This window comes from Sphaeramia orbicularis, chromosome 19, assembly GCF_902148855.1.
Source record: "Sphaeramia orbicularis chromosome 19, fSphaOr1.1, whole genome shotgun sequence".
Lineage (NCBI taxonomy): Eukaryota > Metazoa > Chordata > Actinopteri > Kurtiformes > Apogonidae > Sphaeramia > Sphaeramia orbicularis.
The window spans coordinates 37124066-37140231 of NC_043975.1; the positions used below are offsets into that span (position 1 = coordinate 37124066).

Below are 16166 nucleotides of genomic sequence, written 5' to 3' on the forward strand. Positions count from 1 at the left end.
GCTCTAAATCTTTGTTAATTCAAACACATACTTTATTTATTTTTTTTAATAAATATGAAATCCTTAAAATAGATGGGTATAGGGACCAGTGACAAAACCTAACAAAAGTTCCTCACCTAAAAAACTAAATTCCTTCACACTGCTTCTGTGCCGGAATCCAAATCCCCCAATGTTTATCTGATAACTTTTAACTTAAAACCAAGCATCCGAAGAACTAAACAGTGCACGTTCAAGAACAAACCATAAGCTTAATTTACATTTAATGTGCAATGGTTAATTGTTATGATGGTTAGAATGTGTTATGAATCCCAGGACTTGAAATTCTTCCTTCAAACACTGTTGCGACTTTGGTATAGATGTATAAAACATAATGAAAGCTGAATTTATAGTGTAGGCATAATTTATACATTATGCCTACACTTATAATACTTTATTAACCTTGGTATAAGTTGTTGTACATGATCATAAACTGTTGTAATGACTTTTATAATGCATTATAAATGCATTATAATGTCTTATGAATGTGCGCTTAATGCATTATAAACTAGACCTTCAAATAAAGTGTTACCAAATGTTTTAGCTGCAACAACTTCTTTAAGTCTAACTGATGCAGCAAGTTGCTTCTCATTTCTTAGACAACCATCAGTTTGATAAAGAGCAAAAAGGGTGGACTGTATTTCAGTGGAAAAAAGTAATGTGTTATGAGTCCAGATTGACCTTGTCCCACAGTGATGGGTGCATCACGGTGAGAAAAGAGGCAAATGAAGTGATTACCCATCATGCCTTGTGTCCACAGTACAAGCCTGTGGCGGCAGTGTTGTGGTTGCTTCAGTTGGTCAAGTGTGTGCTCAGTAAAATTGCGTGTCCATAAAATGAGGTTAGCTGAACCTGAATTTACTGAATGAACAGGTCTGAACATCCGTAGAGTTTTTCCTTCCCTGATGGCACAGACATGTTCCAAAATGACAAAACCAGGATTCATCAGGATCAAATTGTGAGAGTGGTTTGAGAACATGAGACATAATTTTCACACAGATTGGTCTCCACACAGTCCAGACCTGAACCCCCCTGAGAATCTTTGGAATATAATTGACTTTATGTCTAACTCGCCCCCATCAGTACAAGATCTTGGCCAAAATTAATAGAACTCTGGATGGAAAAACCATGTAATGACATTTATTGTGATGCTGTACCGGCATGTTATGGCATAAATAATACTGTGACAAATGTGTCCCATGAACAAGCAATAAAATATTTTGTGTCTTTTTTTTTTTGTCTGGGCTGTGTTGAGTAAAACAACAAATAAAACTTCTGCAAACATCACAACATTATCCCTGGTTTAGTAAACCATTTGTAGATTTCTTGTAACCTCTGGCAAATTAGTTTTCCTTTTAGTTATTCTCTTTTCTTCTTTGAGTCATACCTTTGTTTGGTTTGTGGGATGATACTGTTACACTGACACTTTTTTGTTATAATGAGTGTCATTTAAAAAAAAAAAAAAATCATTCTTAATATAATTATTATATTACAATGTTTTTTTTCCATCAGTACACAGGGGCTTGTTTTAGATTCCTGGATATTTGTTAGGTTTAGTATTAATTACATTCATAGCAAAAGGAAAACTATCACTGTAAATTTAGGTGCTTGCAAAGATCACAGAAGTTGTCAAAATGGGATTGAATTACACATATTTAAGTGATTCTCATCAGAATTTCGTGTAAGTGAAACAGCATTGACAGACGGTACAGATTTTTTTTTTCCTTAAATGTGTTTTATTGAGAAAAAGAAGACTACAGCGGTAAACACATTGGTAACATGTGCTCTGGAAGAAGCATGTGGCCCTAACTATGTCCCTGTGATGGTTTGACAAATACACATCAGCGGGTCCATATGGATGAAGAAAGCATTTCATCGGTCAGTTTGGTCATCATACACTTAAATTCTGTTAAGCAAACACATGTCAAAAAAAGTGTTCTCCTCGCAAAATATTTAATACTTTAACATTTTTCAAATAATGACCCACTTTACACATACAATAGGATGTTTACCAGCAGGGTACATCTGAATTTTGCACTGTACATACACAATTAGCATTAAACAGTGAAACCAGGAGTGAAAATATTCCCTTCAACAAAAGGTCATTTTACCCATTTAAAATACAGCAGTCAAACCAAAATCAGTGAGAAATGTGGTCAGACTGAGCGCTGTGGCTATCGTGGTGCATGGGCACTTTGCACAGAATGGACTTCTGTGTATATGTTTAATTAAATATGTCATATAAACTTACTGTATATAAATAATCTTCTCATTTTCAACAGTGGCAAGCTGTTTTGCCTTCACTCAAATCACAAACCCTTCTCCCAACACATCACTCCCTTCATTCTCACAACTCTGTACATCACAATGTGTCTTAAAAAAAAAGAATGACAAAACAGTATTGAGAAAAATAGGAATAACAATATTTTTGGCAAGTCAGGAAGACAGCCTGTGTGCTGGTCTGTTTCATCAGCATTACATCAGTGTCATTAACGTCTGTATCTCCTCATGATGCAGGTGTCACCACACATACCGCGACACAAACAAACCAGAGACTACTAACTTATTATCTTTTTTAGATTTATATCAGCTGAGACATGTATGTGTGACACTTAGCCACACAGTAAACATCAATAACATTGCATAAGCCAATGGTGGTGAAGATCATAAGGCCATTTGACAGACTGTTAATAGATTACAGTGTCATTACGGTAAAACTGAAAACATACAGTGTTCCTTTTCGCAATAACAGGCCTTCACAAGTGCACCAATTACGAAAGTTTTTGTTCATTTATTAAGGATGTGCAATTTTTAAAGGTTCAGTGAGATATTTAGTGACATCTAGTGTTGACGCTCCGGAATACATACAACTGAATTTCCCACCACTGACACTCCCCCAGAGTGGTGTTTGCTTTGCCCATTCCAAGCTTTTTAGTTAATGTAATATTAAACTCACACTTAATGCTTGATGCCACCCATTATGCAACAGACAAAAGAATAAGTGGAAGTGTTTTTAGAGTCTGTGAACGGTGACCCAGTCCCTCTGCAGATATAAATGACTCATTCTAAGGTAATGAAACAATTCTCAATCTCATATATATGCTAATTAAAACATAGTTAGGAATAATATTCTGCATTTCTGGACTTACATCCTCCTAAACCTTGCCCAGACGAATCAACTATGAATCACGAAGCTGAGGTTTGTTTATTTATTCAGCTTGTGAAATTTTTAAGTTGCACAAAAATACTTTGTTTTCTTGTTTTAAAAATTCAGTGTGTGACATTTGGTGAAATCTAGTGGTGATGTTACAGATTGCAGTGAAGTGAAACCCCGCTCTTCCTTAACATACAGTGGCTGCAAATCCCTTATTAGAGCTAGTGCTTGTTCTGTCTGTTCTGGGTGTTTTAGTTCATTTGATATTGACCCAAACAATGCACCTTATCTGGAGTTACTTGAGAAACATGTTGGAGGAACTTGATGCACAATGATTCTCATTTTTGTGTGATTATACAAAAATGAAAATATATTAATGAATATTGTAATCCATTTGTGCCAGAGGATCCTCCTACAAAACGAACACTAGACCTTTAATGCCTAAATCACTCATTTAAACCACCAGTTGGGGATTATATAAACTTCAACAATGTGGTAATGAGATGGTCATTTTGGGTTTTTCCTTTTTTTTTTTTTTTTTTACTTTAAAATAAACACTGACTGGGTACATATCTCAATCTGTACTTTGTACTACAAAACAAAGTCTCAAAATTCCTGTTTTCATGTAATGATTATGTAATCTTTCCCTGTTGTAGCTAATATAAAAAAAACACACACACACACACTGGCACAGAAGAAATACACTTATGCCAAGAAACAATGGGTTCCTTGGAGAGAGCAGACTGGTACTGTGAGAGACTAGCATGCAGGCTGGTGAGATGTCAGGTTGGCATGATATTCATTGTGTCGCAGGGGGGACCTGTGTTTCGTGGTTCCCCTGAAGGCATGACAGCGGTGAAAACCCTCCAGTTCCGTTTAGATGATGGGCGCTGATCTGTCATTCGTGACAGTCGGCCTCAGCTTCACTGTGGCAAATGGATTCCCCCCCCTGCAGGAAAAGGAGATTAAAAACTATCCCAAATATGCTACTGATGAGTCACAAAGACACCTGACTTATTCAGAGAAATCTGTGAGTTTGAGTTAGTCATGTTAGATCACTCACCCTAGAAAAGGAGCTTTTGCAATCCCATTGACTAGAGAAACCTGTTGTGAGAAAACAGAAAAGACCCTTGAAGTTTTAGTAAACACATCTAATGCAATATTACTGTGAAACACCACTGTTCACCACAGTCACCACAACCTCACACCCTCCCTCCAGCTGTGATGAAAGTCATTGCTGCCAGACTGGTTTGATAAGATTTCTCATTAACAGTACCCCTCCTCCTCCTCCCTCATCCTTTTTTCCGCCCTGATCAGCTCAGTGGAGCATTGACACTTACACACACTGCAAACTAAAACCTCACCAAGTCTGGAATCTAGACAGTCTAGAAAGGCTGGTAACAAACATGCTCTTCTTTTTCTCTCACCTGAGGATGATAATCTTATCAGTCCAACAGAGCAGAGTGAGCATGGGGACGATAAAGGAACAGAAACCCAGGAGTTATGTGCCCTGAGGGGTACTATAGTACATATTTGCTTTTAAATACCATAACACTGTAAAGAGAGTTGATAGAGGTAGTACAACAGCTAATAAATATGTCACAGAACACTGACAACATCAGGAATTTGTACTTTAGGACTGTGCTTTCTTTGTGTATCAGAGAATGTGATGAATTAAGCCTGATTGATAGATTAATATTCAGTAATGCTTTCATTATTTATTATTCATTATTATAAAACACTGAGGGCCTTTATAGTGTTCCTAACATTAAGGACATATGCAGTACCCATCTCTTCCAGTTGGGAGCAGTCAACAGCCATGATGTCAGTGAACACAAACATTTGTTAGTGATTCCCTGAACTCAGTCTTTGAGGAAGCAACTGTGTGTTCAGACCTCAGCAAATATTTCTTCAAATTTATCTTGATTTTCTTGCAATAAAAGAGTAAAAAAAAATAACCTAGTTTTGAAGCCCACTTGAAGATGATGCTCTCACTATTCATTACATGAATAAAGCTGCCAATATGTTTAAATTTACTCAGTAGTTCTGGACCATTCATTGATGTGATTTAATGACAATTTCAATTTCACAACTTCGAGCTTGTTTTCATTATTCTAAGTTTTTTAGAAATACACTGTACTGATATTTTTGCCATATTCTCCCAAAATATATCAAAACCAGGTATTTTAAACTACAGTTTCCAAAATGATGCAAATATGTATGTAATTGATATTTTTATTTAGGCATTTTAGGCATTTTATATTTAATTAAGCCTTAGGGACACAAAAATGAGCATCACTGACCTAATGCATGTATGTATTATGTTATCGACATGAGCTGTAAGTCAAAGAATGGTACTTAAGTGGAAAATCTCTTCAAACCATTTCTGATGTTGCAAAATTACATGCATGTATGTGTGTGTTTCAGCATTAACAGATGATATGTTAATGTGCCTTTGTGAAACTAGGAGGTGCTGATTTTGGGTCCTCTCCATAGTTAAATGTCTTTGAATATAAGCTTGCACTGCAAAAATCTAAATCTTACCAAGTGTTTTTCTCATTTCTAGTGAAAATATCTCATCACACTTAAAATAAGACATAATCACCTTAAGAGTAACTTTTTAGTGAGATATAAAGAACTTATTTTTAGACAATAGATCTTGAAAATCTTATTTCAAGATAATTTTCACTTGTCTCATTGGCAGATTTTTTTTTGCTTAATTCAAATGAAAAAATCTGCCAATGGAACAAGTAAAAATTATCTTGAAATAAGATTTTCAAGATCTATTGTCTAAAAATAAATTCACTGAAAAGTTACTCTTTAGGTGATTATGTCCTATTTTAAGTGTGATGAGATATTTTGACTAGAAATGAGAAAAATACACTTGGTAAGCTTTAGATTTTTTCCAGTGTAGTACCTGAAAGGCTTCACTCAGGGAACAAAAGCCCCTGAACTGTGGAGGCAAAGTCCACCTTTGCCTTCCAGCCATAATAACAAACCTTAAGAGCACAGTCAGCTTTTTGTACCTGAACAAATGGTTCAAGGGGCACAAGGACTGTTGTCACAGGCATTAGAGTATTTACTTCCAAGTTCAGAGGCTATGTTCTTAAAGTCATGACTACAGGGTAACAATCTTAGTCCTTTAGTTTTGTTATTTTTGCTGTAATGAGCATAAATCTTTAGCTATCAGTTTATTATTATACAGCAAGCAAATTCAGGAAATGAACACAGTATTAAGAGCTTAATGAGTTTTCTGGGCAAAAGTCAGTATTCAGTGGGATCTCCATTCAAAGGACAGAAAGTAGCCCAAACAATTAGAAAAGAACAGTCAATACTTGGTGTTTTGATCCTGGAATTTTGGTTTGAATGCTGTTTTAAAGGTTTCCTGTGTATTCTGGTTGAATCTTGATACAGAGACTGACAAATGCATTCGACAAACCTAAGACTTCTATGAAAGTAAGATGAGAACTGACTGCTTGAAATGTAAAGCACTGTGATGTCGACTGTTGGGGAGGGATATACCATATTGCAGTCTATTCAAAGCCCTGAGGCAGCAGATACAGAGGACACTGAGTACAGACAGAGCAGCAAGAAAGGTGATGATGAGAGAGAAAGAAGCACGTCTGGCCTTGTCCACAAGGGCTAAGAGCTACAGGTTCCTTCTATACATACATATCAGGTGATAAAGTACAGTCACACTCCAAATGAAACTGTCCGCACCCTCTTGTCCTTTATTCTTTTCTCTGTAGCTCTTTCTGATTTTTGATCTCCCTGGTGACAGCCCCGGCCTGGAGCATTTTTTTCAGTTTTTTATTTTGAACCAGCTGCGGTTCGTTTCATGATCTTCCCCTGTTCATTGAATTCTATTCACAATTAACAGTAAAGCAATGGGAAAAGCAAAAGGAACCAAGTGTCATTCAGTCATTCAGTCTTCTGGGAAATGATCATCTGGATCAAACATAGTCTATTTCCTGTTACCAACTGGGGTGTGTTTTTTGTTGGCTCTGTTTTTAAGGGAGTGGAGGCTATGACTATGCAATATAAAGTTCTTGATAAGGTATGATTAAGCAAACTTAAAGTCATCTCCTCTATTTTGCGATGTGGGTGTGGAGTGTGAGCCAAGCCCAGCAATAAAGAAAGCCTATCAGGACAAAGAAGACCATATTTAGAACAAGTGTGCCATGTTACCTCTTATACACAACATTGAGTCATGGCAGCCCAGCACCATAGTACTCCTCTACTATTGGCCAGTATTAGCACAGCTGTAGCAATATGGGATCAAGTATCTATCTGACCCAAAAGACGATTACAAAACTTGCTCAGATAAAGCGGAGTGCAAATATTTAAAGGAAACTTCTTTTGTGGATGCATTAAATATATCCTTTGTGCAGCAGTTCTAAAGTGCACAGTTCTGTGTCAACCACTATGTTTTATTGATTTTCCAGGGTTATAATGACCACACATATGCATATTTCTGTCTCTATATAGTTTTTTTTTTTTTTTTTTTTAAATAACTGTCCTTTGCACTCACCATGTTCTGAACAAACAATATGAGATTTCCTGCACTAATTTTCTGATGGATTAAATACACCAGTTTCCATTCAAGACATGTCAAAGCATTTGTACTGTTTGGGCTACTTTATGTCATATATGATTCCATGTTAGGTCTTCATCCATGCTTTTTGTTGTGGAGCATGACATATACGTATTGTAAGAGTTTCAGTCATTGAAAGCTACTGTAAGACCAAGCTTCAATCATATCATTCCACTTGAAATGCCTAAAATAGTAATTTGATAATTCATTCAATTATTTTGTTATATTGGACAATCATAAAAGACAGGTGAAAGTCTGATGAAGAACGCTGGGAATTTCTGAAGGAAGCTTTGTACAAAATACCCCAACATTTCTTTAGAAAAATCCAAGACAGTCAACCTGAGAGAGTTCAAGATGTAACTGCAGCAAAGGTCACACTGAATTCTTTTGACTATTTTGTGTCAAAGATAATTAGCAGTGATTTTGTTTGACCCTTCCTCCTGTTTTTAATTCTTTGTACATATTTCCTGAGTGGTCTTGTTGTTTCTTAACAAAGAGACTGAGACGATAGAATAAAGATGACCTAGTCGTTGACAGTACTCTTACAATAAACAAGTGTCTTGAAACATTTATGAAAATGACAGAATGTTAGTTCATTACAAACCCAAATTCCCAACATCAAACCTTGGTTATGTTGGTTAGTCTGTGTATATTTAGATTAAAGGCTTTTTTACTTTATTTATATGCCCATAAAGTAATGTCTGGCATCAGTTTGTGTTAGAAATGCTTTCTCTGACAGGGTTTTCACTATCATTGTTATCATGGGTGCAGCACCTGAGCCCTGTTGGGCACCACCTAAGGCAAATTACCCTAAAATCAATACAGAGAGCATGAAAACTAAACTAACTGTCTTTTCCCAGATATAATGGTTGCAGTGTTCTGCCATGGAACCTCTTTGTTACTATCTATTCTATAACAGTTATAGTTTTTCCAATTTTTTGTAGGCACACATTCTAATAATAAGGCTAAAAAATAAAGTGAAATTATATGTTTTTATTGAAAATCTAAACTTTTCTGACAGATGAACACTAAAGCCAGTGATTCACAAACTGTAGGGAAAATGCTAGAATCAAAACAACATCTAAGCCTCTGAAAACCTAAGGAAACTCCTGTTTGACTAATAAGGACCAGGCAGATAATGCTTCATATCAAGGAAAGAAGTCATAGCAACCGAACAGATCAAAGAGGTAAAACATCTAATGCTACCCCGTGCTGTTAAAGAGACTTTTATTTATTTATTTTCTTACACTTTAGCTTGTCTCTCTTTGTAGGAGGATAAATGAACATGTTCATTATCGAGGCTATGTTTCATTATGTAGCAACCAGCTGGTAAAATGCTTTTTTTTTCATGTGTTTTGCTCATGCCACCGCTGGCACTGACCGTGTTCTGTGGCGAAGGCGTCGAGGGAACCACTGGGCTCATTGGCAAGTCGTCGCTGTAGTCTGGCGGAGGCAGCAGCACTGGCTCCTGCTCCTCCAGCTCTGGGAGACTGATGGCACTCAGACGGCGTACTGGTGTTCCCAGATGACTGTTGAAGCAAGGATGATTCATTTTTTGTACATTAGCTGTAAAAACTCTACTAATAACTAGTAGATTTCAGTATGTTGTAATATTTATTTACCTATTTGTTAACACTGGCTCACTGTAAGGTCTGCAGTAAGATGAGGGAAACCAGCCTCGCCTAAAAGAAAAAGACAAAATGGAACAACTTTAGAAGAGTTATGTAAGGAATCTGTGTAAACAGCATTAAAAGTACACACTTTCTTTACACCAGTTGAAGTAGAAATAGACTAAAAGCAGAAAGATCTATTAAACATCTTCATCATCTAAAAATGAAAAAGCAAAGGGATGAAATGTAGTCAAAGTATTAAAAAGTAAAAGATAAGCCTTTGAGGGAAATTTCTATCAGCTGCTTTTCTGTAAACCTCCTCAAACTTTGGTGTGGGCCTTTTCTATTGGAGTCTGAATGTCCAGGTATTCTGGCTTCCTCCCACCATCCAACAACAGGCACCTTAATCAGTTAACTAGTCAATGTAAATCACTCATGGGTGTGAATGTGAGACTGGTTGTTCGTTTTTATATGTCAGCCCAGTGATGAATGAACTGCCAGGGTGTACCCCACTGTAGCCTGTTGGTAGCTAGGATAGGCACCCCTCACAAGCATTAAGTAGCTCAGAAAATGAATGAATGAATAAAGAAATGAAAATAATGAAGATTAACTTTCTCCACAGTTCAGACAGTTCCTCATGATTTATGTGTTTCATGTCTTCATCTTGTTGCATAAAAACTCAGGTAGCATCCTTTCTATTTGATTTAATACTAAACAAAATGAGCACTACATCATGAAATCGGTGACTGCAAGGGTGTTTTTTTTTTTTTGCTTTGTTTTTGTTTTTTGTACAGTTTTTAATTTCATGTTTCATCTTTTACATTTTTCAAATCATTTTTCTGTTGTGCCATTCTCTATTTTATGTATGTTTTCATCTTGTCTTATTATTGTATACCTTCTTACATATTTGACATCACATTTATCTGATTACATCTTTTGCATTTTTTTAATCTTTTATGCTGTATTCATCTCATCATGCTCTGATCTTGTTACGTTATCAAGAGTGATATGCATATTGTTCCACCCTTACAAGCTGAAATGAGTCTTGATACTGGGAAGATATGTAGTGATGAAGAATAAAAATAATCAATAATATCCCACAGACACACTAAACTGTAAGGAGCATAAGGTATAAAAATCTGTGTTAAAATGCATGGAGTAAAAGCAAAAAGCTGAAAGCAATGTAAACACTGAAGTAAACACATACCTGAAAACTCAACTTAAATACAGTAGCAACATACTGGTACTAAGTTAATTCCCACCTCTGTGCTTGCATACCTGTTAGTTATCACCTTAACTGCTCTTCCTATTGCTAAGATGCACAACCTACTGTTTACTAACCGCAGAATTAAAGAAGTAACTCACAGCCTAATAGTGCAACCAAACATGTCAGTACAAACCATTAAACAGAAGATCAACTATGACATAATTCAATACAAACATTCGATTTATGTCCTTCACTGTGGGAGAGAGGTCTTACAGAGGGCAGGGTTTCATACATTCTGACAAATTCTGTTGCCTGAAAATAACAGGCTTTGAAGCAACCTTTGTATATATGAGTCATAGAATATATGACAGACAGACAGATCTTATTCAGTAAGACTTAGAAGTTTGCTCCAAGTCACGTCTGGAGAAAAAGATGGCTTATCAGCCCAAAGCATGGATTTGTTGCTAAGAAACAGAATGTACTGTGATTTATCCCAACATGTCCCCTTCTCTACAATCCACTGCTGACTGCATTAAAGCCACTAAGACTGCAAAGGCCACTTAACAATGCTCTCACACACAGTGAGCAGATAAGACTTGCGTTAATTTGTTTGAAAAACGGACTGAAAAAAACCCAACAAATTTTCAGTGTAAGTTCTCTGTGATCCTCTCGCCTGCATTATGATTCCTAATTAATCCAGCGAGTTGTTGAAGATGAATGTGATTAAAGAGGCAGCTCAGAGGATACTTTATGGATTTATGCCACTACAGCTGCATATACAAACAACATTTGCTTTGCTGTGCTTTCAGACAATAGAACTGGAGTGAATGAGACACACGAGGTGAACAGGTGCCATGTTGTTTGTATAGGAAAGAATTTGTCTTAATGCTTGAGAACATTTTTCCCTCCCGACCATCTGAAGGTGTGATGTCACCTCAATTACCTCTTCTCCTAAAAGAAATAAACTAAATTAAGCTGGATTCATATCAGTCGTCTCCTGAAGCTGACTCATGATCATGTGTTGAGGGAAAAAGATCAATTTACAGTTAAACAAGTTAAAAAAAAAGACACAAATGTATATGTTGTGTATGTGTGCAGGTGGAGTTTTTCATGAGTGTGTGGCTGGATCAAGTGAGCAAGACTTGAAGCTTTATGACTGTCATGCTGAACATACCTAACATGCTCTGTGTTTCTAGGCATGATGTATTAGCAGAGCAAAATATTAGCAAACACAATACACAAACTAGTACTGCCACCTGAGAAATGTGAACAACGCTTGTGTGTCATTGCTGCCGCATACTTGTTGGAATGAAAGTACATTTCCTCTTATGGGTGTGCCAAAGGTTGTGTTTAGATTCCATTTTAATTTGCTATGGGAGGGAGTTCACGATAAATCCTTCCAACTCACACTAAAGCTGATATTGTTTTCTTGTTTTTTCTTTTTTTTTTTAAACAAACTTCTAAGAAATCCTACTCACTCCTCCATATGGAATGTTTAAGGAGAACACTTGCCTTTTAGTGTCAACAAATACCACAAGAAGACAAAATCAATAATGTTTTAGTTCATCTCTTAATACTTTTCTGTCTGCCAGACGCTCTGTGGCACTCAGTCTAAATTCATTCATTCCTACTAAAGGTATAAATCCTCCTGAATACACTGCAAATATAGCATGTAGTTTACTTTTGTAGCCTAGACTATGAATGGCTTAACAATTTACTAAAACAACTAGTAAAAATGGAAAAAAAAATTTAAAAAGGAGCAGATTGATTTTCACAGTGTGGGAGGGGGGGCACACTGTGGTTGCATTGGTGATATGGCCAAAATAAGCTGAAATTTCCATCCATCCATCCATCCATCTATCCATCTATCTATCCATCCATCCATCCATCCATCCATCTCTATATATGTACATAGATAGATAGATAGATAGATAGATAGATAGATAGACTTAGAATATGTAACAAGATGACAATACAACAAAGGACACAATAGGATGATAATGACCTAAAAGATATATCAAGACATTATAGAAGCAGTAACACTAAAATGATCTAACAAGATGAAAACACCATAAAAGACAACTGGTGTGAAAAAGCAATACATTTTATGAGGCTTTAAGCACAATCAATTCCTGTTAGTGAGATATAAAATGAGATGAGCGGAGGTGGCCTGAGACCAAAACAATTGATATGTGATCTGAGTGAATAAACAGGGTAAAGTACTTACTGGCCTGTCTTCTCCAGCTCTCCGTACAGCCAACCATCCTTTTCCTCCTGGATGAGAAGGATGATGATATCACCATCATCAAAGCTGAGGAGTGTGTCATTGTTGCCTGCCGTGTGGGGGAAAATGGTCCTAACACGGGGCTTTCTAGCCATGTTGAGGCCGGACGACTGAGATGTTGACCTGGACAGACTACCCTCTCCAAGGCTGCCCTGGTCTGAAAGGTGGGACACTGTCAGTGATCTAACAAGGCCTCCTCAGGCAATGGTGCTCCTACTCTTCTAGAAAATGTTTGAAGATATCCCACATTTTACTGCATTCTATGGATAAGTGTTACAGATTCAAGTTTCATGCAATATGTAGTTTATTAGTACCTGAATTGTGATCTGAAGAGGAAGTGAGTGGAGATCTAGGCTCTGGGTTGAACATGTTGGCTAGTGGACTTATCTGGGCCTTTAGTGGTGGTGCTGGAGGAGGCACCACTGACTCCACATTATTCTGGGAAAATAGAAAAATGTGACAAATAAACAGCATGACAATATTAAAATCAAAACAAACATTTGGCTGAATGACCTCATTTGAACTACTCTGGGTCAAAGTCCTGATCAAAGGAAACAGTTATTCCTGTAATCGGAGCTGATTATCACTCTCCTACGCAGCAATAAACACGGCACGGCAAAAACTTCAGAAGACAATAAAAGTGGATGAAAACAACAGAACATGCAGGGTTTCCCATGGCTGATAGCCATCTGGTGACAATCTGCTGGTTTGGATACAGCACGATATGATACAATTTATCTTGGAATTGCATCATCAAAACAAAACAAGACAAATAGTAGAGCCAATCTTTTTTGCATGATTTGTGTTGTTTATGTTCAATCTACCAAGATTTTTGTGAACTTCTTCTTGAACTTCTGAAACTTTGGAAAAGATGAATACCAAAGTACATAATCAAAAGGAACAAAATAAAATAAAATAAATTAAAATAAAATAAGATAAAATCTATAAGACTATGGTTGAAGTGCATGTGATTTTGATGGGACTCAAGAGTTTTAGAGTTTTAACAGACTATATAAAAATGGATATCTGTGAGATGTCACCCATTGGTTTGTGGATTACCATTTTAAAGTCTAAAGATGGCCATGTTCATCTTTTTTGGAAACTCTCACCAATATCTGGATGAAAGAGTGGAGGCGGGGAAGAGCAAGTGGAAAAACACACCAAGCAAATGCTAACTAAAAATGCTAACCACATAACAGTGTCATAAGTATTTTCAGCTATTGCAGCTACTAAATTTTAATGTTTGATAACACTAATCTCAGCTTCACTAGCTGACCTAAACAGCATCCTCTGTCCAACACCATATACAAGTTAATAAAAGGTTAATCCTGTTTCTACATTTTACCCATCCTAATACACACACAGTACCTAGCATTAGCAATTAGCATTAGCACATAGCACGCATTAGGAAAAGTGAGCTGCCACTGAACACACTCAGAGAGCAACTCCAGATCTTCATCAGTACTGTGGTCTCACACACTGACAGGACAATTATCCTATATGTACCTGAGAGAACAGGTAAACTTGACGCAGAAAGAACAGTCTTGATGTGGGTTCGAAGAGCTCACCATGCTAATGAGCTGCTCATGTTAATAATGTTAACACTGGCTAATGCTGATAAAACTAACAAGATGGGTGTCATGATTAAGTACCAGTAATGGTTTGTGTCAGAATCCTTGTTAGTGTAACTTCTCGATCACAGCTATAGCAAAGTTGCCTCTCAGGGGTTAAAGTATATTTTAGTTTATAAACAGAAGTTCTGAATCTGGCTGTCAAAGCTCACATGACAAACACAGCACTCAGCCATGTGTCATAGCAGCCATACTCTTTATTCATATAGGCCACATTAAAAAATTAACAGGTGCGTTATAAAAAAAAAAAAAAAATCCTCACAGTTTGTCATGAATGGGGAAATGACGAAAAAGGTGTTTTGTTTTTTTTTTAATCAGGGTGTAAAGCTGGGCATTTTAATGTGGAACTCCACTGGGATTAAAAAAACTGCAGTTTTTGACACATCCATTTTTGGCTTCACTGTTCAGCCCTAGCGTTTGCATGTGAAAGTATGGTTTGTGTAAATTAATTAATATGATGTACTGCTAAGTAAACACTTACCCTGTTGTAGCGTTCAACAAGCGGTGATTGTTCTGGAGTAGAGGACAGCCCCTCTATCATCGTCTTTATTGTGTCTGGTACCTGGGTGATGTCGCAGCATTTCTCCTGCCAGCTGGGGAGCTTCACTGCCAGAATCTCTTTGGCCTAGAAATACCAGAGAAAAAAAACGAGAGAGAGGGTGTTAAACAATCAGACTGTCAGGCGCTGCTGGATGTGTCTGTTTGAACATCCTTACCTTCTCATGAAAGTTGCTAATTTGATAGGAGAACATGCAATGTTTGTCTGCCAGGAAACAGAAGCGTCTCTTCTCTTCCAGCAGGGCCTCTCTGCAGCCATCAGCAATGAACTTCTGCATGTCCATTTGACGTGATGAGATGGTCTCCAAACACTGCAGACAGGGTCACAGGACAGCAAGAAATGTCGCAATGACTGAGTGGCAGCAAGGGTCAAGTCAATGAAATGTGTGCGTGTCTTTATGGGAGCATTTGGCATTTTCACGTTTGTTACGAAGAGGAGATTTCTTATAAGTACCTGCAAAGTGCACTGCAAATGAGTTAGGGCAAACAGTGAATCCACAAGGTGTCAATTAGGAGGAATATGAGTTGGGAAACTGTCTCTTGAAGGGTTCCCTCTGAGTAAATACTGATTAAAGCTAATCCTGTGGTCACAACTTCCTGCGCCGAGGTCAAACATACAAATACAGGAAATAATGAGATGTGTTATCAGTCTATTCAGTTAGTGATGTGTACAGGGCTCCTGCTGTCAATGGATCAATTTGAACTCTGCTGGAAAGCAAAACAGTAAACTAAAGCTTCCCTGCAGAGAGACTGAAAATGACTCAGACCATCATGTGGTGCAGATGGGTGACTGGCCATGACATTAGGAATATCAAACTCTTTCAAATGACTTTTCATCCAACCCTTCATGCCTTTATTCTACACCCACTTCCCCTTTCTCTTCCACTTTTCCCCAGGTTGTCATGGTGATGATAAAGCAGCCTTGTCTCTAAGGGCTCCGTCAAAGACCCTCCTCTACTGTCTGCTCTTATTTTCTCTTTCTCTCTTTCTCGCCTACCAGACTCTAAATTTTCGCTCTTCATTTCCCATTTTCACAGCAAACAACTGCCCAGACTCTCAGCGAAAGGTGGGAGAGCAGACAGATAGGTCTGA

At 37.3% G+C, this 16166-nt stretch overlaps 1 protein-coding gene across 2 annotated transcripts in view; it reads right to left on the minus strand.

The window, feature by feature from the left end:
- Positions 1-2948: 2948 nt before the first annotated feature.
- The window catches only part of baiap2l1a (BAR/IMD domain containing adaptor protein 2 like 1a), a 34512-nt gene continuing 21294 nt past the window's right edge, over positions 2949-16166 (minus strand). The window contains exons 7-14 of one of the 2 annotated variants that reach the window (XM_030122569.1): positions 15233-15385; positions 14998-15141; positions 13200-13323; positions 12829-13042; positions 9407-9466; positions 9166-9313; positions 4254-4294; positions 2949-4139 (exon numbers count right to left, since the gene is read on the minus strand). In XM_030122569.1, the coding sequence (XP_029978429.1) occupies positions 4067-4139; positions 4254-4294; positions 9166-9313; positions 9407-9466; positions 12829-13042; positions 13200-13323; positions 14998-15141; positions 15233-15385 (957 nt within the window). In that variant the 3' untranslated portion in view covers positions 2949-4066. The remainder of the gene's footprint in view (positions 4140-4253; positions 4295-9165; positions 9314-9406; positions 9467-12828; positions 13043-13199; positions 13324-14997; positions 15142-15232; positions 15386-16166) is intronic. The other variant, XM_030122570.1, reaches the window with a different exon arrangement.